General features: G+C 36.3%; 1 protein-coding gene across 1 annotated transcript in view; it reads left to right on the top strand.

Annotated features, from left to right (window-relative positions):
- nalf1a (NALCN channel auxiliary factor 1a) overlaps positions 1-16896 on the top strand; it is a 55870-nt gene extending 38974 nt beyond the window's left edge. The window contains exons 2-3 of the mRNA XM_016277054.1: positions 13821-13992; positions 16292-16896. Coding sequence (XP_016132540.1) covers positions 13821-13992; positions 16292-16572 — 453 coding nt within the window. The 3' untranslated portion in view covers positions 16573-16896. The remainder of the gene's footprint in view (positions 1-13820; positions 13993-16291) is intronic.
- Positions 16897-25645: the final 8749 nt, after the last annotated feature.

The following is a 25645-nucleotide window of genomic DNA, read 5'->3' as shown; positions in this document are numbered from 1 at the left end:
GTTTCAAGATGCACACCCAACTCCTTATTCCTAGAAGACTGCTTTCAAGAAAACAACGCGTGTGAGCATGCCTGGGACCCAAGGAGTGTAACACTCACACACTTACATGCTCCAGAGAGAGTGGGGGAGTCATGGGTTCTGCTTTTCAATCTAAATGCAAATGTGAAGAACAGGAACTCATAAGCAACAGGACAGAAGATAAAACAAAAGAGAAAAAGCACAAGATTAAGAAACACTTGTTTGTCATCATGTATGTTTTAGAGTATGTGAGTGTGAATAGTTCCTATGAGTTTATGTTGGGATCAATAGACGACTTTGTTTTTCCATGGATGTGTGCCTGTCCGCTCGTGGAATGCGGCTAATTCTTCTTTAATGAGCTGCTGATGTCATTAGTGTGAGGTGTATGCATCACTGTGTCCTCAATTGGCTGAAACCATAGTGATGAGGCAATCCACACAAACATAGCCGACACGTCAGGCTGTGAAATGAAGATGCAGTTCTGTCAGAGCAGGAGTCATCCGTGGCCGATCGGCCAGAGATGGTTTAGAATGTTGCAGTTTTTTTTTTAATAAATTTGTAAGCTATAGTCAAATGTGGGTGTTTTATAAAGGTTCAACGGTTGTTTTTGTTCTCTTTGTGTGTTAAAGTCGTCATATGATATTGCTAAAAAGAACATTTTGTGTATTTGGTGTAATGAAATGTGTTTATGCGGTTTAAGGTTAAAAAAACACATTATTTTACACATACAGTAGATTATTGTTTCTCCTCTATGCCCCGCCTTTCTGAAACGCGTCGATTTTTACAAAGCTCATCGGTCTGAAAAGCGAGGTCTGCTCTGATTGGCCAGCTATCCAGTGCGTTGTGATTGGCCAAATACCTCAAGCATGTGACGGAAATGTTACGCTCCTTACTATACTTTGATGCCCTGTCCGTCCGGAGCGATGAGACAAAAACATTAAAACCCATTATAAACTAGGCATTTGTTGCATCCAGTGGGGACATAATTATGGATTATAATGACTTATACTGTCATTTTACTCGTTGCTTTGCATCGTGCCGCGTAAATAAAAAACCATGTCTGCATTTGTGATCGGCAAAGCACTACTCTGCACTACTCAAAACTCGTGTTTGAATCATCAGTGGCAAATCCTTTAAATGAAAACGTACTTACAGTCTGTGAGTCAGAACAGCTGGCGTTGTAGTCTACTCTTCTAGGATCAGGAAACAGTCCTCCATAAAATGTGCTGCACACATCTGAATATTTGGGTTGAACTGTTCTGGAACAGTGTTGTAAATACAACTTAACAACTGATTTCTAGTCGTGTCCCAGAGTGGGCTATAGTGAGCGGCGTCCGATGGGCTGGACTCCGCTTCGTCCATGGTGAAAGCCGATCCGGCGATCCACAGCGCGAAGTTGATGTATTTCCTCAGTAACCAGGGATCAGCTCTAAGCATGACGAAGCTTTCACAACGAAACACACAGCGTCTTCACGACATGGCGGCAGCAACAATACTACAGCGAGAATAAAAGTTATGCCTTCTTTCTTTGCGTGAACATTTGGGCGGCGTTATGCAAATCTTCCCACATCGTGATGTAGATATGTGGGGGCGTGTTAGAACGAGCCGTTTTAGGTAGGCGTGGTTGACTCTTAACTTTTATAAAGAACATCTCTTTGGATTTGAGACTTTAGTCTTTGCAACTTTACAGATCTTCTTTATGCACCAAGAGCTTGTAACACTCCAAAGAGAAAGGAAAAATTGAAATTGCATCATATGACCCCTTTAATGAATGACTGACCAAATTCATCCCAGTTAAAAAAAGATTCATTAAACTGATGTGGCAAACCAGCAGAAAAAGAACCAATTATGATGAAGACTCATAAGAAGCATAAGAATCTGACTCTGCACCATATTTACAAATAAACCCTAAGTGAAAGATTTGTTTATCCTTTATTGTGGGTGTATAATGAGGTTGTATACGATGCCCTCAGAAACGGGTTGCTCATTTTCAGTAAAAGCTGTTCACTGGTTCTGAAACATTTCCTTGTAATATACCTTGAGCTCCTCTAATAAAACGAATATTTCAGGATTTCTCAAGTGCTGTACTTATTAAATAAATGTAGTGTGTGTTGAAAAAATTACATAAAATAGAAAACATTAAATACCTTACACTCAAGAGATGGCAATGTACTTTTAAAAGAAAAGGAAGTAAATAATGTTTTGGTTGTTCTATTTATGTCCTGTTCCTTCTCTCACAAATGCTTATTGTTTTTTCCAACACACATTTGATGAATCAAAGTGGCCAATGCATAATGTAATCCATCATTTATTTTTGGGTTTATGAAAGTGTATGTACGTATATATGTGTGTGCTGGAAAAGAGATAGAAAGAGATGCTCTTTGGCAGATGGCTCATATTTCTCCACTCCAGTTGTGAATCTCGGCCCACAGCCGAAACACATAAGCAGCTTCCAGATTAATAAATAAGCAGGCAAATAATTGGCACCAATTAAATATTGAAATGCAGCGGTTGTTTACAGAAAAATGACTGGAGCTACAAATTGGGACATTAAGCTCCACTATAAGACAGCATGTTATCTCATTTTACATATTCATTTGGCAAGCATAAATCTTCTACTATGTCTTTCATGTAATTATCTTGTTACAGCCACTTCAGTTTGACTGTGTATCATGGCATTATGTGTCATATAATGTGTTATTTTTATGACAAAGAACATATGTCTCAAGGCCACCCCATACGCAAATGTGATATGTACATACTGTATATTAAATTTCTATATATGTAATATATAGTTAAAAAGTAAAAACATATATGAACCTTTTTAGAAACTAAAACAATTTCATATATTAACATAAATATCTAGACCAGGGGTGCCCAATCCTGCTTCTGGTGATCGATTGTTCTGCAAAGTTCAGCTCCAACCCTAATCAAACACACCTAAAGCAACTAATTAAGATCTTCAGGACCACTTGAAAATTAAATGCAGGTGTGTTTAATTAGAGTTGGAACTGAACTTTACAGGACAGTCGATCACCAGGAGCAGGATTGGACACCCCAGATCTAGACCATACAAATATATTTATGTTTATGTATGTGATACTTTTTGGATATATTTCATGTACATACATACATAATAAAACATGCAATACATGTGGATATTATATAAGTAAATATAAAAGATAGACATGCATTTAAAAATGTATTACAAAAAAAAAATAAACACAGATTTTTGTATATATGTTGTATGGTATTATATGGTTGCGAGATACAATACCATATATAAAAAAAAATCACAACATTTTTTATTAATATATGTACATATATTAGTTTTACTATGAGGATGTTATATACAGTATGTTATAAATGTATATCTGCCCAGAGAAAGTAACTTACGTGAAAATTATATATTGCCTTTTGGTAACATAAAATGACAATATCACTCTTGATATATTGGGCAATATTGGTCAAGTGTCATAGTGTCTGTATTATTTGACTAAACCAAAAATCTGTGGTACATTAAACCTTAAAAATCTTCATCATCAGCTGCCATAGCCATATTGTATTATAGCTATTGTGTCAAGGTTTGGCTGGTTATCATGGTCCAGTTAGATTCTACACCATCTGGTTCCAAAAAACAACTTTTTGCAAGCAACATGTAAATCAGTAATATATTGTTACATTGCAGTAGATGTCTTACCAATTACATTTTAAAAGAGTGAAGGTCTCCAGAAGGTCCTGTGATGATTTTAGCTTGACTTTAACTGTTCTAGTCGCTCAGCTTTGGGCTTTTGTTCATTTTCATCCTTGAGGGCTTTGTGGGTGTAAGTCAAACAGTGAAATGGAGAGATTTCAAGCAGCATTGGTATCCAATCCAATTAGAGCCAGCAGGGTTTTCCATGTGGTAGACCGAGAGACATAAAACAGAGTATTAAGGCAGTATTTGGGTAATGCCTGCTGTCCTGTACACCACTGCCTAATTGAAATTCATGAGGAAAACACCATGTGAATACCACCTCTCGAACATTTTGTTTTTCTCGAGAAGCAACTCAGCTGGGATCTGTGGGAACACATTTACAGTGATTGAGACAAAATACATCTCTGATAAATACTGAAACACTATACTTTGCTTATTTGAGGTGTGTTGACTTGATGCAGCACTAGTCTGAACAGCCTAAATTGAAAGAGTGCCGTGATCAAAGCTTAGAGAAGCAGTTGCGATTATGAAAGTGGATGCTTTTGAAATTCACAAATCCATTTGAAAGTTCTACCTACGCTGCTGTTGTGTCCTTGAACAATATTTGTCAGCTTTATGCAAAGTGTCAAAATGTAATTACAATTCACATAATTGAGACATTATCAAACTGTTGAATATTCTGAAAACTTTTAGAGAAAGATACAGTCTTCATTGCTAATGCTTCAAAGTTGAAACAAGGGGAAAATATAGGGCTTTGATCTTTGGTATTTATTAAGGCCTAATTGAAGGAATTCTCTCTTAAACAACGCAGACGCTCTTTGAGGCTCACTACCGTTTAACAGTTATTTGAATCTAGTCTTTAACCTTTATCTTCACATTTTTGGCTTGAAAATGTATATGCAGATCCAAGACTGACAGGTTGAGAGGAGAGAAATTTCACATCTTGCTTGTTTGTTTGATTTGCAAACAGTCACTGTCTAAACTGAGGGAGGGTGCCAGTGTTTATCAGGCCTTCAGAGAAAAGTGATGCTGGTGACATTTTGGCAACCCTGAGCCTACAGTATGCAAGTACAGGTTGTGGAAGGACACAAATTCACTCAAAGTCACTATTTTGAGAACATAGCAAGAAGCTTAGCCTCGGAGCTCTAAATATTCAGCTAGAGGAAGGTGTGTGTTATTGCCAGCCAATTTTTTGACAGCACCCGGGGCTGCAGCGTGAGTCAGCAGCGCAGATGTCTGCTGCTAGCACTGCTCACATCTGGAGAGCCAAGGACACACAACAAATGTCATCAACATGTTGCTTCATCTGGCTTCAAGGGGGCAGAAAAAACATAATCCTGATTAGTGGATCTAAACCAGCAGGGCCATGTCTGGGGTTATTAGTCATGTCATGCCAGCAACCAAAAACTATAAATACAATTAGCTCTAGAAAAAGGCTCTTTTTTAAAATTTAACTCAGAGCAAGGCCTCAGTGGACAAGGCATGAACAAGGTGAACAACAGTGCTATTATGTTCTTTTGACAGTAAAAACAACTAAGTCTTACTGACTCATGTAGCTGTAAACATTAGCTCACGTCGAGGAGCATCTAATTTTACATTTTATAATGTAGCCCTGAATTATATTATGCATTCAGGCATGCTGTTCGATAATTATGTTAAAGGTGAAGCACCAAACAGAATTACAATATAATATAATGACTGTGTTCAAACAGGTTACATTATACACACTATACACCCTTGTCCGCTATTCCCTTGTGTCTTTTTAAAGACTATTTATTACAGAAATATATTTTTAAAAAGTATATTTAACTGCAATCTGAATGTAAGGTTTTGGACAATTATTTGCATTTTAATTACAATTAAAAGAAAAAGTTTTAAGTTTCAATTAGTATTATAATGCAATAAGTTAAACTTACGAGTGCTTTTTTATGCTTGTAATTAGTACATCTTTATAGGTTATTTTATAATTATTTATGTTGAATTTGAAATATGGTTTAAGTGTACTTCCAAAATCACTGACAATCATTTACAGTAAACTAAAATATATTTTAATTTAATTTCTTTTATGTCATGTGTTTAAATATATTTATAATTACAAATTTGTAATGACGAAGTTGCAGTTTAGTATATTTTAAACATTAACTTTAAAAATAACATTGAACAATACACTACAGTTAAAAAATAGTCAGAAGGCAGAAGAACACGGACTGCAGGAAAGCAGGTTTGACGAATCAGTGGTCTGGCGTTTGCAAGTTAGACTCATGCTCATATGCAAAAATCGCGCGTACAACCGCAGATAATTAATTTTTCTCTCAAGTCTAGTCTGGGGTGTGCGATACAGCATCGTCTGCGATAATATGGTAAGTGTTGTTGTAATGATGTGCGATCTGACATTATCAAGTATATCACCAAATCACACACAAGAGTGCACGCACATGATTTATTAGTCTATTAAAACTCAAAATTCCAGGCATTCTAAATTATGGACGGCAAAAGTGATTCTGTATGCTTTTTATATTTATATAATTTAATATAGTTAACTTAATCTATATCACACAAAGAGTACTGTTTTTCTGCAGATATCAGCATGATAACACATTTAATAATCATTTTATACAAGTTCAGTAAAGCAATAAGTGACTTACATTTTAGAGATAATATTGCTTGTTTTTTCTCAATTTTGCCAACGAAAATAGTTCCAAACAAAGATCACATCACTGTTTTATACTCTGAGCAATGGACGGTGTTTACTTATTGAATGAATCAGCTTTTTGAACGAATCGGTTGATAAAAATGATTCAGTGATTCACTCATTAACACAGTCAAATGCTTTGTTCCTGAATGAATCAGCCATTTGAATGAATCGGTTGAATCTCAATGACTCACTCATTAACAGTCAATTGCTGCCACCTACTGGCGGTTTAAATTTCACATTTCGACTAATGTTTTCATGTTTTAAATTATTTCAAATATCAGTATTCAACATTTTATGTTAAAAACAAAACATTGGGCCTATTTATGCATCTGTAACTGGAGTTTAAATGCATCCATGTCCCCTCTGAGATCCATTAAACTGTATAAATATACAATAAATATCACATACTTTAAGACTTTTACTCAAGTAATATTCTAAACGGTGACTTCAACTTCTACCAAAGTCATTTTCTGGTAAGATATCTGTACTTTTGCTTGAGTATGGCTTTCAGGTACTTTATACACCACTGCCCAGAGCGCAGCAGCGTTACATGTTGGCATGCTGCCTACGAGGCTATCGTGCACTGACAATCATGTATTTGTATTTTTTTAATGTAATGCCATTGTTGTATAGTTAAGTTAATACATTATTGCAAAAAGGAATATAAATATTACAGGTGCATCTCAATAAATTAGAATGTCGTGGAAAAGTTCATTTATTTCAGTAATTCAACTCAAATTATGAAACTCGTGTATTAAATAAATTCAATGCACACAGACTGAAGTAGTTCTCAGTCCATTCCTTGTGAAGTTCACTCAAATTCTTGAATCGATTTTGCTTGACAATCCTCATAAGGCTGCGGTTCTCTCGGTTGGTTGTGCATCTTTTTCTTCCACATTTTTTCCTTCCACACAACTTTCTGTTAACATGCTTGGGTAGGGCACTCTGTGAACAGCCAGCTTCTTTGGCAATGAATGTTTGAATGTTGTGAAGGGTGTCAATGATTGTCTTCTGGACAACTGTCAGACCAGCAGTCTTACCAATGATTGTGCAGCTTAGTGAACCAAACTGAGAGACCATTTTGAAGGCTCAGGAAACCTTTGCAGGTGTTTTGAGTTGATTAGCTGATTGGCATGTCACCATATTCTAATTTGTTGAGATAGTGAATTGGTGGGTTTTTGTTAAATGTTTCACAATTTGAGTTGAATTACTGAAATAAATGAACTTTTCCACGACATTCTAATTTATTGAGATGCACCTGTATATGCCGCAATCTTAATACAAAGTCGATGTTTTCTAAGTTAAAACAAACAAACAAATAAATAAACATTGACAAAGCATATATACTTTAGATTATAAACTTTCTATTTATAAGCTTTTTTGCTCACTGTGTATTGCATATCACCTGGGGACCCACAGTACAGTACATTTAGTTCAGTACCACTCACTGCTATGATTTGAATCAGGTGTATTAAATAAGGAAGTCAAAATATGCAATACAAAATACAAAATATGCTGTGCTGTGGGTCCTCCAAGGCCCCATTCTTTGTACTCAATAATATATCTGATATGATGTGACAAATCTTAGATCTTCTAATCATAATTAATCTCTGGCAAATTTGGCTCTTCATATGCATTTGCGAAGTTGATCAAAATGATGTTGTCTGAGATTACTGTGAATTCTCATTGGAAAAGGCAGATGTATTGATACTTACAACCATGGTCAGCAAAGCAGTGACTGGCTGCCAGTATGACAGCAATAAAATAATGCGATCAATAAGAGTTTTAGACAAGTAGAGTATCTTTACAATAGCAGTATCAATACAATATGAATATTCAATTTCAATGGCAGGGCAGATACATATTACAAAGTTCCCTGCAAGTTTTCAAGCACAGTAGCTGTCATCGCTCAAATTAAAGGACAGCACTGGACAGGATGTGGACAATCTGATTAGCCAAAGTAATAATTAACTGATTTTGTTATTTATGTTGCCCTACTTTGACTTTTACATGTTACAACTGGAATAGGAGAATCTACTTTAACACGATCTTTACTGTAAGTCCAACTGCTGCTGATTTTACATACATGACTATCTCTGGATGTTAACTTACACACTCATTGGTTCAGAATCACACCCAGTATTGCACAAACTCCAGGTTTCTTAATCTAATCGTGTTCTGTAATAATGTGGCAAGTCTTTTTTTATGTAATTAGTTACCATTGATGCATTATAATGATCCTCGGAAGCACTTTAATTAGATTTGAATCATTAATGAGAAACTCATGGTTAATGAAGTTTGATTGGACATGTGAGTGTGCAGAGACAGACCCACATGTAAGCTTGCACAACACACACAACTCTCTATAGGCGTAATGGTTTTTCTACTGTACAGACTGTATATTCTATTGCCCTACACCTAAACCTACCCCTTACAGGAAATTTTGTGCACTTTTAGATTTTCAAAAAAACTTCATTCTGTGTGATTTATTAGCTTGTTTACCTGTGGGGACCTCAATTTAGGTCCCCACCGTGACATGAGTCCCCATGAGTCTGTATGTATTCAGGTTTAAGTCCCCACCAGAATAGAAAAACTGGTACACACACACAGACTGTGTGTGTGTGTGTGTGTGCCTATATTTTGAGGACAAATTTGGACTCCTAAAACGTAATCTCCAAAAACCTCCTTTTGGGGACATCCTTATTTTTTTTTTAAAGTATACAAATAACTAATTTAAAGAAAGTTCTCTGTTTGGGTTTGCAGTAACAAAGAGCAAGGGCTTATTTTGGAAACTGTCTTCCTATCGACTGACATCTGATTGCATTTTCAGTGTTCACGCTTTGTAAACAACATATGCTCTTTTTTTTTACTTCTTCATATTTTTGAAGGAAATCGATGATTTTTTTCCCCTCTGTACTAGAATTTTTGGAGATTTCTTGAAAACTGTATCATTTAATTAGAATATTAAAAATATGGTTTTGACAGCTAATGCTCAGTTCTAAATAGCACTGCACATCAAATTTTGTTTGCATGTTGCATTAATGTCTTTCTGATAGTCAATGAGTAATACTTGCAAGGTCTACAAGGTCAATGTCATACACACCAAGTATTGTACAGGTAGTATGCTGCTAATTCATACAAAATAGTACCGTTTTCTGTCTCTTTTATATGGGTCAAATTTGCAATTTCGTCATGCTTGTTAAGCTTCACAGAGTCACAATTCCTTGATGAAAAAAAATGGCGAAAGAAATGGCCTCTTTCATGGCGTTCATTTTTCTTTTCTAATCCTTCACTGATGCTGTTCACTTGCATGACCATGCCTTTCCTGATAACGACTGCATAACCCTTAACCTTGGCTCATGGCCATATGGTCATAAGAAATCCCTTGAGGCATTGCGGAGGATACTCATAGCGCTCTTTACCATCTAAGTGCCTGAAGGTATTGCACGCTTTAACCTTTTGACCTGATGATGTGGGAGGATTCACAAATTTTTCATAGCCCTAGAACTTTTATCTCACAGTTGCAGAAATGCTGTGTTGATGGTTTTTAATTTAAAGAATTTAACTGTTGCTCTTTTTAATGCAGTAGTCCCTAGTCGGGGTAAAGTGGCATATTTAATTTCTGACAGCAATAAAAACGAGGCTATGAGTGACTGCAGTTCCTCCGACCTCCATATGTCCATGCATTTCCTTGTTCAAAACATCAAGAAAACAGGATTCTGATGAAACTAGAGATCTTTGTCTTTTGTAATTAATGTCAAGAGATGAGGTAAGTATTATAAATTAAATATATAAATTAAAATTAGTCTAATATAGAAACATTACATGTAGAAGTTGACCTTCAGCAGAAAGCTCCACCATCTTGGGTGTGGCATGTCACTCTTGCAATATCAGTAACAAAGACGCCCCAGCAGGCCTGACTGCCAAAAAGCAAATAGTTATTTTCTGATTCTATATGTAAAAATTTAAATTCAGCTTCCATTAGGTTTGAACTTCTTTTTACATATTTGATGAGCTGTATGTGTGTTGATCAGTACTAATATGTGAATAAAAGTCTTAATTCAATCTGTTCATCATATAAAGTGATTAAATCAAGTCAAGTAAAATCACATTTATATATCACTTTATACAACAAGCTTCTTAATAACAGTGTTAATGTTGCAGAATTCATCAATTCAGTTGATGAAGCAGCTCTACAGAAAACAACAGTGTCATTATTCAGCTCAATTCAGATCAGTGTTGATTCAGATCAGTTCAATAACTTTGTAAATTTAATCTATTATAAAAATGAGTTCAGTTATTCAGCTGTAATCAGCTCTACAGAAGACAGTAGTGTCATTCAAATCAATACATTTCAATGTTGATTCAGTTTAGCTCAGTAACTGTCATGTTCATCAGTTATGAAACAAACTCAATTCAACCATAATTCAGGTCTATAGATGATGATATTGTCGTTATTCAGCTCATTTTAGTTAAATTTTTTAATTCAATTATTATAACTAATAAATAATAACTGAGTCAATGTTCCAAAGTTCATAAATTATGAAAAGCATTCCCTTCAACTGTAAGCAGAAGCCAATAGTGTCTTTATTCAGTGCAAATTATTCAGTGTCTCTTCAGAAGACTTCAGAAAACAGCTTGATTCGCATGGTTTACTTTAAAGGGGTCATGTGATGCTATTTTAAAGATCATTATTTGGTGTATTTGGTGTAACAGAATATGTTGACATGCTTTAATGTTCAAAAAACACATTATTTTTCAAATACTGTACATTATTGTAGGTCCTCTATGCCCCGCCTCTCTCAAATGCATCATTTTCTACAAAGTCCCTCCTTCCGACAAGCGCAGTCTGCTCTGATTGGCCAGCTGACCCAGTGCATTGTGATTGGCCGAACACCACAAGCACACATCGGAAATGTAACGTCCCTTACCATAATCGCAGCTTCAGCTTTCAAAGTAAATATCAAGACAGTTAATAATGTCGTTAGTTTTACCATCAGTTCAAGCCCGAAAGGGCAGCAGAGTCGCGTGACAGACACAGTGATGATGCAGTATACAAGCCGCGGTTAAGACAGCTGACGCCTTTGTGCATAGCCAGCCTTGAACTCTTCTAGGTTCAAAAAACTGTCGTCCATAAAATGCGTTGCACAAATTCGAACATCTGGGTTGTGCTGTTCTGTTGTAAATAAATCTTAACCAATGATTCCTAATTGCATCTACTTCCGGAAGGCCAAATAAAGTGCTTTTGCTTTCGCACTGAAACACAGCGTCTCCCTGACATGGCTGCATCAACACGACTGCTGTTCCTGAAACCACGCCTTCTTTCTTTGTGTGCACATTTAGGCGGCATTATGCTAATATTTCCACATAGTGACGTAGACATGTGGGGGCGTGTTAGAACGAGTCGTTTTAGGTAGGTGTGGCTGACTCTTAACTTTTATAAAGAATATCTCTTTGGATTTGAGACTTTTGTCTTTGCAACTTTACAGATCTTCTTTATGCACCAAGAGCTTGTAACACTCCAAAGAGAAAGGAAAACTTAAAATCGCATCATATGACCCCTTTAAGATGTTCTTATGAATGTTTTGATACTTGAAGGTTTTGGTGGAATGGAGAGAAAGAATCTCATAAGTTTCATTAAAAATATCTTCATTTGAGTTTTAAAGATGAATGATTTGGGTGAACTATCCCTTTAAAACCAATCTGAACAATTTGTTCTTGAATGAGACTGATCCATTTCTTGAGTTCATCTCACTGACTCAATGACCTGGTTGTACTGTAGCTCATTGAACTGCATGACCTTCAGTGAATAATGACTTAAAGTTTGTCTGGTCCTTACAAAAAGTTATCATGTGGCTTCAGAATCTTATCATGAGTTACGCCCATGTCACAGGAAGCTTTCTTCCTAAACACGTACAGTAAGTGCACATTTATGTGACAGCTCTAGATTTACAGTAAACCAAACATTTGTTTTTCGCTTCCATCTGGCATGCGATGGGTGAGATGGGGGTCAACAGCCCCCAATGGCATGTCATTTCCAGATGTCTTGTTTTTAAAGACGTTTTAAGAAGAGAGAGAGATGAAGAGAGAATCCTCTTAGAAACCAGCCTTCACAAATCAGACTGCAGTACTGGATTCTCTGACAGCCAGACAGTGCTAATGACGACCTGGTTTTCTATGCCTCCAGTTCTCTTTTTCAACACGCGCACGCGCGCAATCACCTTCTCCTTGTAATACCTATGTCATACCTTTGTCATTATACAAATTTATGTCCTCATTTGTCACAAAAACGCGTACACACACACACACACACATGTTGTGTTTCCATGTTTTATGGGGACATCCCATAGGCGTAATGGTTTTTATACTGTACAAACTGTATGTGCTATTGCCCTACACCAACCCTTTCCCTAAACCTACCCCTCACAGGAAACTTTGTGCATTTTTACTTTCTCAAAAAAACTAATTCTGTATGATTTATAAGCTTGTTTCCTCATGGGGACCTCAAAAATGACACACACACACACACACACTTGTTGATGCTCTGGCATCTTCCCTTTCCTCAACAGCAGGCTGTGCTGTGTGCTATCTAGGGCAAAATAAATGAGCAAAGTCTATTCTTATAGCGCCGTGGAGTCCTCTGCTCACTCCTTGCACTGCCCACTGCGCTCTTCTGCTACTAATTCACTTCATATGTAGTGTAATACTATCATTTTGTCACAGTGATGTTGCAGTAGGCATATTTGGTTAGACGATCAAAGGTACATCATAAAGCAGCAGTGTTTTTATGAGGTCTGCGTGACCTGGTTGGGCCTCTGTGTATGTCACTGAGGCGGCACAGGCAACTGAGCTGTTGTGACACAGATAAATGAATCTAGCAAACAGGTCCGAAGTGGAGAGCTGTGAAACTCTCCCATCTGCTGGTCACTTTGAGTACTGCACAATTAATTGATAGTGATGTTGGTTTAAATCATTTGCTATAACGTGTCACTGATTGGTATATGAAACAAAAAATGACACTTGTTATGGCACTGTAGTGACAGGGAAGTCAGTCACTCAAGAGTTTATTGCTCTTTTCAATGCTCTTTCAATGGGGACTGAGGTTTTAAGTTTAAAAAAGAACCATGGCAGTATCGTAAAACTCTATTTTACATCTATTTTAAGTCTTTTGAAGGAACATGATAGCTTTGTACCAGGAGGAAACCAAAATTTAGGTTGTTATTTGCTGAAAATCTTGACATTTGCCCTATAGTTCTCCCTGATCATGAGTGATTCATAAGAGTAAGAAGAGTATGGTAAAAAAGCATTTCCAACTTAAAAATGTGGGAAATCCGACCAACAGGTGTTTGAAAGTTTAATGGTTTGCATTCATTTATTTGTTTGTTTCTTTCTTTCTTGCTCTCTCTGCAGATTGTCTACAAGCCCTGGCTCTGCGCTCAGTATTTCCAGAGTCCTCAGTCAGGCTGCAGTCATAAGATTCCCTGTGAACAGTACTGTCTTGAGGTCCAGCAGAGGTGTCCGTTCATATTGCCTGACAATGATGACCTTATACATGGTGGAACTCCCAGTTTTATATGTGCAGGTTGGTATACAAATATTTGCGAACTCCATATAGCCAGAACTGTTTGTGCATTATGCACTGTAAATATATGTTAATCGTCATTTAAGTGCTGATAATTCCATATTTTGTGTCAAGCAGAATTCTAATGTTAGTAATAAAACAACGAACAGTCAAAATGTAACCATTAAAACAATCTAAATCTTGTATCTGAATCATTACAATAAAGTCTTTCAAATAAAAACAAAGTACAGTCTGCTCATAGGTAGCTTTTTATCAAATCTTATGTACAGCAGTAGGAGACCAGTCATAATTAATAGCATCAATACCTAAAAGTAACACATTAAGCACATCAAAGAGATCCAATGCAGCAAGATCAGCAGGAAACCAAGTTTGATTAAAAAAATAATTTCAAAATCATGTTATTGTTTCATAGAGCAGAGCGTGTTCATTTCTCATTATATTTTCAGCACTTCTTTAAAGTAAATACATTGGAAATAGTGAAATAAAACATGCTATTTGGATTATCATACAGTTTTTTAGTGACATCTGTTGGACAATTACTGAAACTGTCAGACCTCTGCTCAAAACAAAACCATTTAAACAATAATTTAGTAGTCATTTAATGTAACGTGAGAAACCAAGCAACACATCCACTGCTTTCTTCCCGTTGAAATTAACTACAATAAATACATTACATTTCCATGTATGAAATTGTGCTATGAAGTAAAAACATACATGCAAGCAATTAAAAAATAGAACAATTTTATATGGTAACATATATATATATCTTGCCAAATCAAATAAATGTGTTTATTTATGTGTAATACATTTTTGGACATATATGTCATGTAGATTTATAACCATCCCAAAACCCATGGATACATGTTGATATTTTTGACATATAGGGTTGCTACATATAAACAATCATCATATATATTATTAACATACAGTATGTACATATTACATTTTTACTATGATATTTGATGTTATAAATTTATATCTTCAACTAGAGAAGGCATATTAGATATGGCCTTATAAGCAACATACTCTGCAATATCACTAAATTCTTACGCAATATTGATATAGGGCAAAATTCCATATATCACATTTCTGTATGCCGCATGACAATCTGGTGAGCACGTCACATACATCACCCTAATCTCTTATACTCATCAATAATCAATAATAATATCATTGTAATCAATGAATAGTTAAAAGATAATAATAATATTATTAATCAACATTATTTAGCAGATTGTTTTTAAATGAGGAAAAGCTATTTATCATATAGGTGCCAACAATATTAGCAGTGACAGTATTTTTGAAGTTAATTTTTGAGGTTGAACAAAAGACAAAAGCATACAAATAGTTGATGTACTACACTTGCGCTAAACTAGCTTTTTCTCAAGAGTGAGCATCTTGGCCTTGAAATTTGTTATTTGGAACTTCTTTCATCTTCCCTATTACTTATGAACTGACCATTTATTTCTGCTTATATTCAGCTTTAATTTGCATACGACGTCACAGGATTGTCAGTGCCATGGAAAGCAATTAATGAGCAGACAGAAGCATCTTTGTATTTAACACTGCAGCCTTATACTTTTCTTTAATTCATGATGAAACAGCCAAATGCTTTTCGAAGCACGTACAAACACTTTACATGGTGAAGTCTTCAAACAGCTTTAAAAGCCTGCTTTAAATTTTTTAGCTTATGATGAAGCAGTTAGTGTCTTTTAAAACCTTTCACAAACCTTTTAAAACATGATGAAAGAACAAAATGCCTTTAACAAGCAGTTTAATGGACAGACCTTTTAATCCAAATACTTTATAATGCAAGTGGATGGAATAGTTAATCATAAGATTTTATGAATATTCAGTTTATACAAATATCTTAAGTATTTAAAGTAATAATTTTAGGGCAACGCCAGCTAACAAAAATATTTTAAATATTTTAAAACATATTTTTCCTTGTTTTTGAGAACATTAGCAAAAACAATAAGGGAATGTTGAATTAGGGAACATTACTTTTGAATGTTCTCTGAACTTCTTGAAACTAGTTATTAAAATAGACTAAGATCCAAATAAAAATGTTTCAGAAACAAATGTCCATAAATGATGTATAACTAACATTTTTGTCCCAACATTTTGGGCATGTTATTAAAGACCAGATAACTTTGAACGAAGGTTCATAACTTTGAGAAAATCTTACCAGAACTCTTTTTTTTTCATAAACACAGTCAGACAGTCATACTGGTGTGTCATACAATGCACAAGAATTTTCCAAATAAAACACTGATGTGTGTTTTTGCATACACCCCAGGGTTCAAACCAGACATCAACCAGGAGCCAGAGTGCTGTGATGTGCGGTGGGACCAGAAGTCCAACAACCGCTCCCGCAGCACTTTAAAAAGAACTCACCCTTCCTGCCAGCACACATCCGTGACCTCCTCGGAGGCTCCACGGCTTGGGCAGGGCCGGCTGAAACTTTGCTTGCTGGTTTTAGTTCTTCTCCACACTGTGGCTACCATGACGGCCAATCAGAACTCGACCTGCCTGACCGCCATCTTTCCACTGGACGACAACGCCCCCAGAGAAGAGTGATTGGACGATGCTGGGCTGGACAACTCTAGCGTATCCGCTTGCTCCAACACATCTCGCTTTGGGCTTGTCAGTAAAGAAGCCCCGCACTCAGAGAGAAGTTGAGTGTACCGGCTCTTAAGTGAGGCTAACAGTCTCAACCAGAGAACACTTAACCACACTTGTCATCAGCACCTTGTGGGGTTTGGGGAAAACAGCGAACAAGACACGGGACAAAAGATAAGCATAATATGAAGAGTCAGAACATGCCCCCACAGAGACTTCTCACTCTCTTCTGGAACACACATTGTGACACACACACACACAAACACAAACACACACACACACACACACACACACACACACACACACACACACGCACGCAAGCACGCACACACAAAATGTAATTTCACTTTGCACTAGGAGATTATCTAACTTTTCTCTTTTATTTTCAGCTGTTATTTTCACTTCAAGATGGTTTTGACTTCTGTTCAGTGGTTTCAGAGCAACCTGGAAAGTGACTTGAGTGTCCATGGTCCTGTCAAATTCTCTCTTTATATGTTGCGTGCCAGTATTTTGTGTATTTTGAGAGTGAGTGTCACACCACAAAGTCATCAGCACCATTCAGACAGGATACAGGCTACAGATTCACGTCTCTCTTTAAAACGCATACATTTTCATCCTGAATAAAATGTTTTTAAATTAGGTGTACTCAAAGCCTCAAAATCAAAGCAGCAATTGGCATCAGTTAGTGAATTTAGTTTTTCTTCTCCACCTTCTAAGAAACAGATACAACCACCTCGCATTATATTAGAAAATGATGATTATTCCCCTAAGTGTATGAACTGTATGAGTTTGTTAACTACCATGAGATTCTGTTTATTCCAAGATCTTCATCTCCATATCATGTACATGACTTACTACTGATGTACACTCTCAGAAAAAAAGAAAACACAACAACATAAGTACATAATCACATAAGCTGTCACTGTACCCTTTCAAAAGGTACTAATATGTATCTTTAAGATACTGATATGAACCTATTAGGGGTAAATAAGGTACAAAGGTGTACCTTTTGAAGGGGTACAGTCCTATTGACAGCTTTTGTACCTTTTTTTCTTTTCTGAGAGTGTATAGACTCTAGAGTGTAAAGACTCCATTGTGATGGTACACATTTAAATACAAATATAGTCTACAACAGGTCAAAATAATCAAATGAACAGGGCTTTGGCGCACAACTGTAAAGGAGGAGGATGATAAGTATTTTCATACATGACACTACTTTATTATGCACTTTATTCATTTAATTATGTGCTAAACCCTTCAGCCTTTCTGCATTAATTGCATCTTAGATGTTCTGTGAAAGCATATTTTTTCAGTATGTGGTCCTTATGTAATTCTTAGCATCAACAATGTTTATATCTTTACTCATTGCATGATAATTTGAATGTGTTTATTTAACAGGCTTGCATGTGAAGCTGGTTTAACTAAGGTTAACTACCACAGTTCATGCGCGAATGGAATTGAAATAGCTGAACAGAATGTGCTGTTCCATCATAATCATACACAATTACACTGTAATTTTACCATCATTTCCCTGTCAAAAATAACTATGTATTGTGTAAAGGGCTTAGCAAATAGTAGTGTGTGGAGAAGGAGTTAAGGGCTTACTCTACATTTCTCCTTCTGTGTGGTTGTTGTCTTCAGTGTTTGAGCGTAATGGCTAATAGGGATTATGTGCAGTTTTGCCTTTGTCAGGACCTTATTTTCGGACTATCCTTGTATACACCTGTGCATTCAACACTTTCCTTTGGTCATTATTTTCTTGTGTATTTATAGAGTAAATTCACTACCGCTAAATTAATTCTTGTAAAGTTAAACTAAAAAAATTACTAAAGAGCAGAGATGCACAGAGAGACTGGTGACATTGGCCCAGGTGTACAATTCTTAGGGCAAACTACCAGTAAATGCCCATTTTGGAATACTATTTATAGATTATTATCTATATATTTTTCATAGACTGTAATAAAAATAATTACACTAGTTCATTTAAAATGTTTTCTTTTTTTAGTGTATAGGCTAATTTGAGAAATATCAATACACAATAATAGAGTACACTTCACAAAACAGGAAACTAAAATTTTCAGAATCTCTAAAGTCACACAGAGATGTCTTGTTAATTAAAACATGTAACGCAACACAAACACTATTTTATGCACAGGTCCCCTGGTTCTCTGTTTTTGAGCCATTGTCCAAAAACATACATTCTTTACATCTCTGCTTTAGAGTAAATTTAACTGTGCAAGTGATTAAATGTTCTTGGTTTTACTCTGAAACTTCTCTGTCAGTGTTTCTAAGTTGTTTCTGCAAACATGTGTCTGTTTATTCCACATAATTTTGTTCAGTAGTGTTTTCACTGTCTTAATTTCTTAATTTTGCACCATCAAATGATGTACAATGTTAACTTAAAGGATGTCAATTTTCCCAGATGACTTTGTTAAATTGTAATGATCATTCAGTGGAAACATTATGCCTTCACCCAGTGTAATATATAACATAATGACATAATATCTGTCACACTAAGTGAAGGCAACACCATCTCTTAAATGATCATTATTTTTACACTGCTATGCAAAGGCAACACACAGCAATAGATCTATGACTGCAGCTGGGCCTCAGACTATGACAGAAGAAATGGGTTTGGCTGTGCTAAGATTAATAGAAAACAGAGTTTGAATTGATATAAAATCAATTACAATTAAATAATAAACAAAATAACAATTTTCTCAGTTTCAGTGTTGCTATATATATATATATATATATATATTAAACATATAAAGGACAGCATGCCAAAGTTTTGCATAACATTTAGTTTTCTTTCTTTTTATTTTTTAATTTTCATTTACTTATTTTATCACACTATTCAGCTGAGTGATGAAAACATGAGCACCATTGATTTTAAAGGCTCATCTTGTCACGATCTCTGGCTGGAGTGCCCGCGAGCACTGCAAGAGGTCACCCCATCCTGTATCTTTTACCATTCGCCCCAGACTCCCTTTCCCATAATCCTTTGCCCGGACTCATCATCAATTGCAATCACCTGTCTCTCATCACCTCATCAGTCTCGCACCATAAGAATAGAACACACACCCTGCGTTTCATTTGGAAGGGCTCATCCCTATGCCCTAAACCCTTTAAAGGGTTTACCCTCTGGAGTGACAGCTTCAAAGGGTTGAAAGGTGTAGGAAACCAAACAACTGTTTCTTGAAGTGCCCTTCTGTGTCATCATCACGTGTCCACACGGAGGCGCCATCATCATGCAAAGAATTTGCACAAGGGATCATGGGAGCCCGAAGTGTCCATCAATTGTACCCTTCAAAATCCTTCATTCCGAAGGGCCCTTTGAAGTGGCCAGTTTTGAGCACTTTGGTTTGGAATGACCCTTCAATATGGCGGCCATGATTGTTTTCACTCCGAAGTGCCCTTCGGAGGGCGAAATATCCCATTTGGAACGCACTGACAGGAGCTCACATCGCTGGTGATTGAATGTTTTCCAAGTTTCCTAGTTTTACCATGCCTTAGTGTTTTTGACCCTGGACTGTTTCCTTGATTCTGATTGTTTGCTGTCTGCCCTCACCATTGCCCGTTGTCTGGATCAGTGGTTCCCAACCCTGGTCCTGGAGGCACCCCAACACTGCACGTTTTGCCTGTCTCCTTAATCAAACACACCTGATTAAGGTCATCAGCTCATTAGTAGAGACTTCAAGACCTGAAATTGGTGTGTCAGAGAAAGGAGACATGCAAAATGTGCAGTGTTGGGGTGCCTCCAGGACCAGGGTTGGGAACCACTGGTCTGGATTACTCTTTTGCCTCTGCCTTGGATATAACCGTTTGCTGTTACTGGACCCTGCCTGTATGACTACGCCTTATTGAATAAAGCCTTCATTGGACTCTGTTCTATACCAACTTGGAAAACATTCAATCACCAGCGATGTAAGCATGTGTGTGTGTGTGCTATTCTTATGGTGTGAGACTGATGAGGTGAAGAGAGACAGGTGATTGCAATTGATAAATTCAGGCAAAGGATTATGGGAAACTGAGTCCAGGGCGAATGGTAAAAGATACAGGATGGGGTGCCCGCTAGCAGAGCTCGTGGTCACTACAGCTGGAGATCATGACCCATCTAGACTTTCCCAGTATAATATTAACAACATAACACAATATCTATTACACTAGGTGAAGGCAACACCAACTCTTAAATGAAAATTATTATTTACACTGTCATGCAAAGGCAACATACAGCAACAAAGTTATGACTGAAACTGGGTCTACTATGATAGAAGATATGGGTTTGGCTGTTAAAAAAAAATCATAGAAAACAGAGTTTGAATTTATATCAAATCAGTTACAATAAAATTCTAACAAATGGAGCCATTTTCATGCTCCGTGTTGCTGTAGTTACCGTTTTGCCCTTGCATAGGATTATACAATGAGATCATATTTAATTGAAGATATCAGACTATGAATGATCACAGATTATCAAGAGACTATGAAAATGTATGAATGTCCAGCTTGGAAGAGCTGCATGGAGCATATTGTAGTCCATCTGATGCTGTAGGGCATTTGTTAATTACCAACCTGTTTCATGCTGACTTCAGGATCAGAGATTTCCTTTTTTAGTTATCCCAAATGTATTCTCTGTCACTGTACTGTATTTCCATTGTAAAGTCAAAGACTGCTCCTATATAATCTAACCCTGAATCTGGCCTCGCTGTATAAGATCCCGTTTACCGTCTAGAATCCGTATTTCCCAGATATCTCTCTTGTTCCCCTGGATTTAATCGCATAGTGTCATAAATCACGTAACCGATCCTGATCCCATTTTGTCGAAATCTGGTTATTCTGATATAAATTGTAAGATTTATTGGAATGTAGCCTGTCCTCTTTGAGGTTTTTCCTGTGCTTTTGTTGTTGATTATGTTGTTCAGACACTTTTGTTTGTCATATTTATCAAGATTTCAATCACTGTTGACCACTTGTCAAAAAGTATGATTTACACAATGAATGCTATTCTCCTCTGGAAAGGTTGCAACTAGAACCTGCGGTTTACAAGCGTAGAAATGGACAGACATACAGTATATAGAAATAACAGTTATTATTACAGTGTCATATTGTCATACATTAGATGCTTTAGTTCAACAATTTTCTTTGATTTTTTTTTTTTTTTTACACAAAGACTTTGATTAATATTTATAAATCAGTCTCACTGGTCATGGCCTTTTTGAAGGTAAGATGAAAATACAGCTACATTTATTAAAGTTCTGATCTAAGGGAAAATAAATAGAGAGATAAACTATTCTGTAACTGCTGTCTGTGTTTTTTCTGTGTCTGTGTGTTTTTAAAAAAAGATTATCTGCAAACTAACAAGAGAAAGTGTGCAAATGCTTTGGTGTAACATCACAAAATTTGGTTTGTATAATCAACTTATCTAGGACTCTAAGTCACAGCCTTAAAGGGATAGTTCACCAAAAATGAAAATTGGCAGTTCCAAAAATTTGCTGAAAATGTGCCACCACATACTCTTGTGATCATACTCAGGACCGTTTCCATAAGGCTATGGATTCCAGGTAATATTGTTGTAAATAATATTCAATTTCTTGCACAGACCGATCATGTCACTTCATAAGACCTCAAAGTAGGCCTACATAATCAGGAGCCATTTACATAAATTTTGTGTTCCCTGTATATGCTTTTTTGACTCTCAAAGTGACTACAGATGTTGACTTGCATGAATTAGCATGTTTCTAGCATTAAATTGCATGTTGGTAACATGTTTCTAGCATGTTTGACATTTAGCATGAATTTTCGTGTTGATAACACAGCTAACATGTTTTAGCTGTTGCTAGCATGAGTGAGCATGTTACTACCATGTTTAACATGCTGCTAATATATTGCTAGTGTTCAACATTTTGCTAGCATGAATTAGGATGTTGTTATCATGGTTACCACATTGTTGGCATACATTAACATGATTTTAGCATGTTGTTAGCATAGGGTGACCAGACATCCCCATTTTCCGGGGACAGTCCAGGTTTTTGGTGTCCTGTCCCCGACTGGAGTTGTCCCCAGAAATGTCCCCGTTTTTACAGCACATTCAAAACAACCCGCAAATACACTGGAAAAGCCCGACCAATTTAGCCAACTGGTTATCGTATGATTGCAATTATTTTCACCAGCAGAGGGCGCTGCGAGGTGATTACTTGGTTGCACGCCGCTACTGTAGCCATGAAAAGCTTGGACGAGAGCAGAGCGCTATTATCATCAGTTATCAAAAGAGACTGCGTTATATACATAGCCTATTAAAACAAAGTAATACTGTTTGTGTGCAGTGTATAACAAGACATGTAGGCTGCGGGATTGTTTTGCACACAATAGGCCTATTAAACATTCCTGAAACTTCCACCGTCACAACTCTGAAGTCTCTGATATGAATAATATAAAAAATAATAAACTAATCAATTACACTTGCAGAAAAGCACATCAATATGAGCCTAAAATGCTAAATATTAAACCTGATTAGGGATAGAAAAGATCCATTTCCAGAAGCATAATTTTATAAACATAAAATTTGAAGTTGTAGGTATGTACACACAGTTGTGAAAATGTTAAATACAGTTAGAAAATAACATATTTGTTGTTTTATTTATCATATGCTATCATATTTTGTTTTATTTTAATGTGTTTTTGTAAAACCATAATTTTATTATAATACTAGCCTACTGTTTTGAGATGTTTGTTATTTGCAGGGGTGTAAAATACTTGAGTAATTTTACTTGATTACTGTACTTAAGTATTATTTTTGGGGTATTTGTACTTTATTCATGTAAAATGTAAACTGATTACTTGTACTTTTACTTGATTACATTTCTGAAGAAAAAAACGGTACTTTTTACTCCTTACAATTTTATTTCAACTTAAGAAGTACTCATTAATTTAAATTTTTTCCCTTTTTATTTTATCTCATGCACATTAAATATAAAAAAACTCAAAAGTGCTTTTGAAAAGTGCTTGTGCAAGAACCAATGAGGTTTGTTTTCACGCGTCAAACACACACATTTCAGCTTTAGTTATAGTTTTAACCAGGTACTTTTCTGGCATCAAAAGTTTACTATCAAATCTGAGGAAGCATTTTGAGGTAGCAAAGTTGCTGTTTTTTCCCCTTCAAAAAAAAAATATAACAAGAAAAATCATTATTTTTGTCAAATTTTATATGTTTGTTAGCTGTAGTATATTGGCTGAATGCACAAAATGGCTGAGTGCAAATACTATCAGTGATGAGAATTTAAATACAATTCATGTTTTGGTAGGGATGACAGCTTTTTTAAATTAAATGTTACAAATTTCCAAAACGTGTTTAAATGAGCATTGTATGTTAAATTCATTATAAATCATGTTTAGTGATGTTCTTACCAGGGAGTGGACTTTTTACACCCCTGGCTATTTGCAATAGTTACTATTTACTATTTTTCAGTGTGATTTTTGGTGAATTGTATAAAAAAAATAAAAATTAGGGGGAAGTTTGATCCTCAAACACCACAGTGTCAATTATGATATTAATGTATGGAACCCACAACAATTAAAAAAACACAAAAACATATTGTCCCCGTTTTTAAATTCGTAGATAATCACAAGTGAGATTTCAGTGATATTTTGACCATTGAACTAGGAAATGTCCCCGGTTTTCACTTAAAAAATCTGGTCACCTTATGTTAGCATGATTTTGCATGTTGCTAGTATCTTCAGAGAGGGTCTTTTTATTGACATCTTTCTATCCTGTTTTAACATGTTTCTAGCATGAATTAGCATTTTTAACATAATGTTAGAATGAATTAGCATATTGCTAGCATCTTTCTAGCATGTTTTAACACATTGGCAACATGTTTTATCATGTTGCTAAAATGTTTTAACACTTTGCTAACATAAACTAGCATGTTAGCATTTTAGCACATAGCAAACATGATTTTAAATATGTTTTAGCTTGATGCTAACATGTTTTACCATGTTGCTAGCATGATTTAACATGTTATTAAAATGTCCTAGACTAAGACTTTACTACTAATATAAAGCTAGATAGATAGATAGATGAAGTTCTGATGAAGGTCTTTAACTGGTTTAATGTAAGTTGAATATGCTATAACAGTCGTTTTCAATACTGGTCCTGGGGACCCACTGCTCTGCACATTTTGTATGTCTCTTTTATCTGACAGACTCAGTGTGTCTAATGAGCTGATGATCTGATTAAGGTGTCTTAAATAAAGGAGACACACAAAATGTGCAGAGCTGTGGTCCCAAGCTCCCCTGATCTAAAAGTGTTAATGTTTGAAAGTTTTGACACCTCAATGAAAGTCTATGGGATTTTTGGGGTGGGGGTGGTGTGGAAGAGTGGAAGAGGATCCCACACTGACAGACTAAAGGATGCAGACACTTGGCAATGAATATTTGACAACAAGTGTGGAATTTGTGTGTGGCAAGGTGTGCAAGAACACGCATGGCCTGAAGATTCACCAGGCCAAGATGAAATGCATGTAGAGGATGCACAAGAGTCACAGGGCTTAGAAACTATGCCTGGTGAGACACAGGAGGAGCAAGGCCTGAAGTCACCCCACAGTGCTCAGAACTTCCAAGTGACTCAAGCCCCAGACCTTTACAGATGATTAGAAGCATTAGAGCATGGATGGGTCAAGTGGCCCCAAACTTACAAGGAGAAGTAGTGGCTCCAATTTGATTAAAGACACAGATGCTATTTTGGAAGCAACTGCCAGTGGTGAAGCTGAACAGTACCTCCAGAGAATGACTGCCATCATCTTTAGCTTATCATCTGAGAGATTTAGGCTGGAGGAGAAGGGTTGCAACTCCAGGATTAATTATGAGCATCCCTGGAGGAAGTGCAGGCAAGCAAGATGGTTTGGATGTGACAGCTGGCAGCCTGGACAAGGTGGGAACAAGTAGTACAGCGCAAAGTCACTTGGGCTAGCTCTGGAAATCTAAACCCCACTAAGTAAAATTCTTAATCCACACTGTCTACAACGTACTATCA

This window comes from Sinocyclocheilus grahami, unplaced genomic scaffold (assembly GCF_001515645.1).
Source record: "Sinocyclocheilus grahami isolate Dianchi unplaced genomic scaffold, SAMN03320097.WGS_v1.1 scaffold108.1, whole genome shotgun sequence".
Lineage (NCBI taxonomy): Eukaryota > Metazoa > Chordata > Actinopteri > Cypriniformes > Cyprinidae > Sinocyclocheilus > Sinocyclocheilus grahami.
The sequence above is the reverse complement of the archived record's forward strand: the minus strand, read 5'-3'. Positions and strand labels throughout refer to the sequence as shown.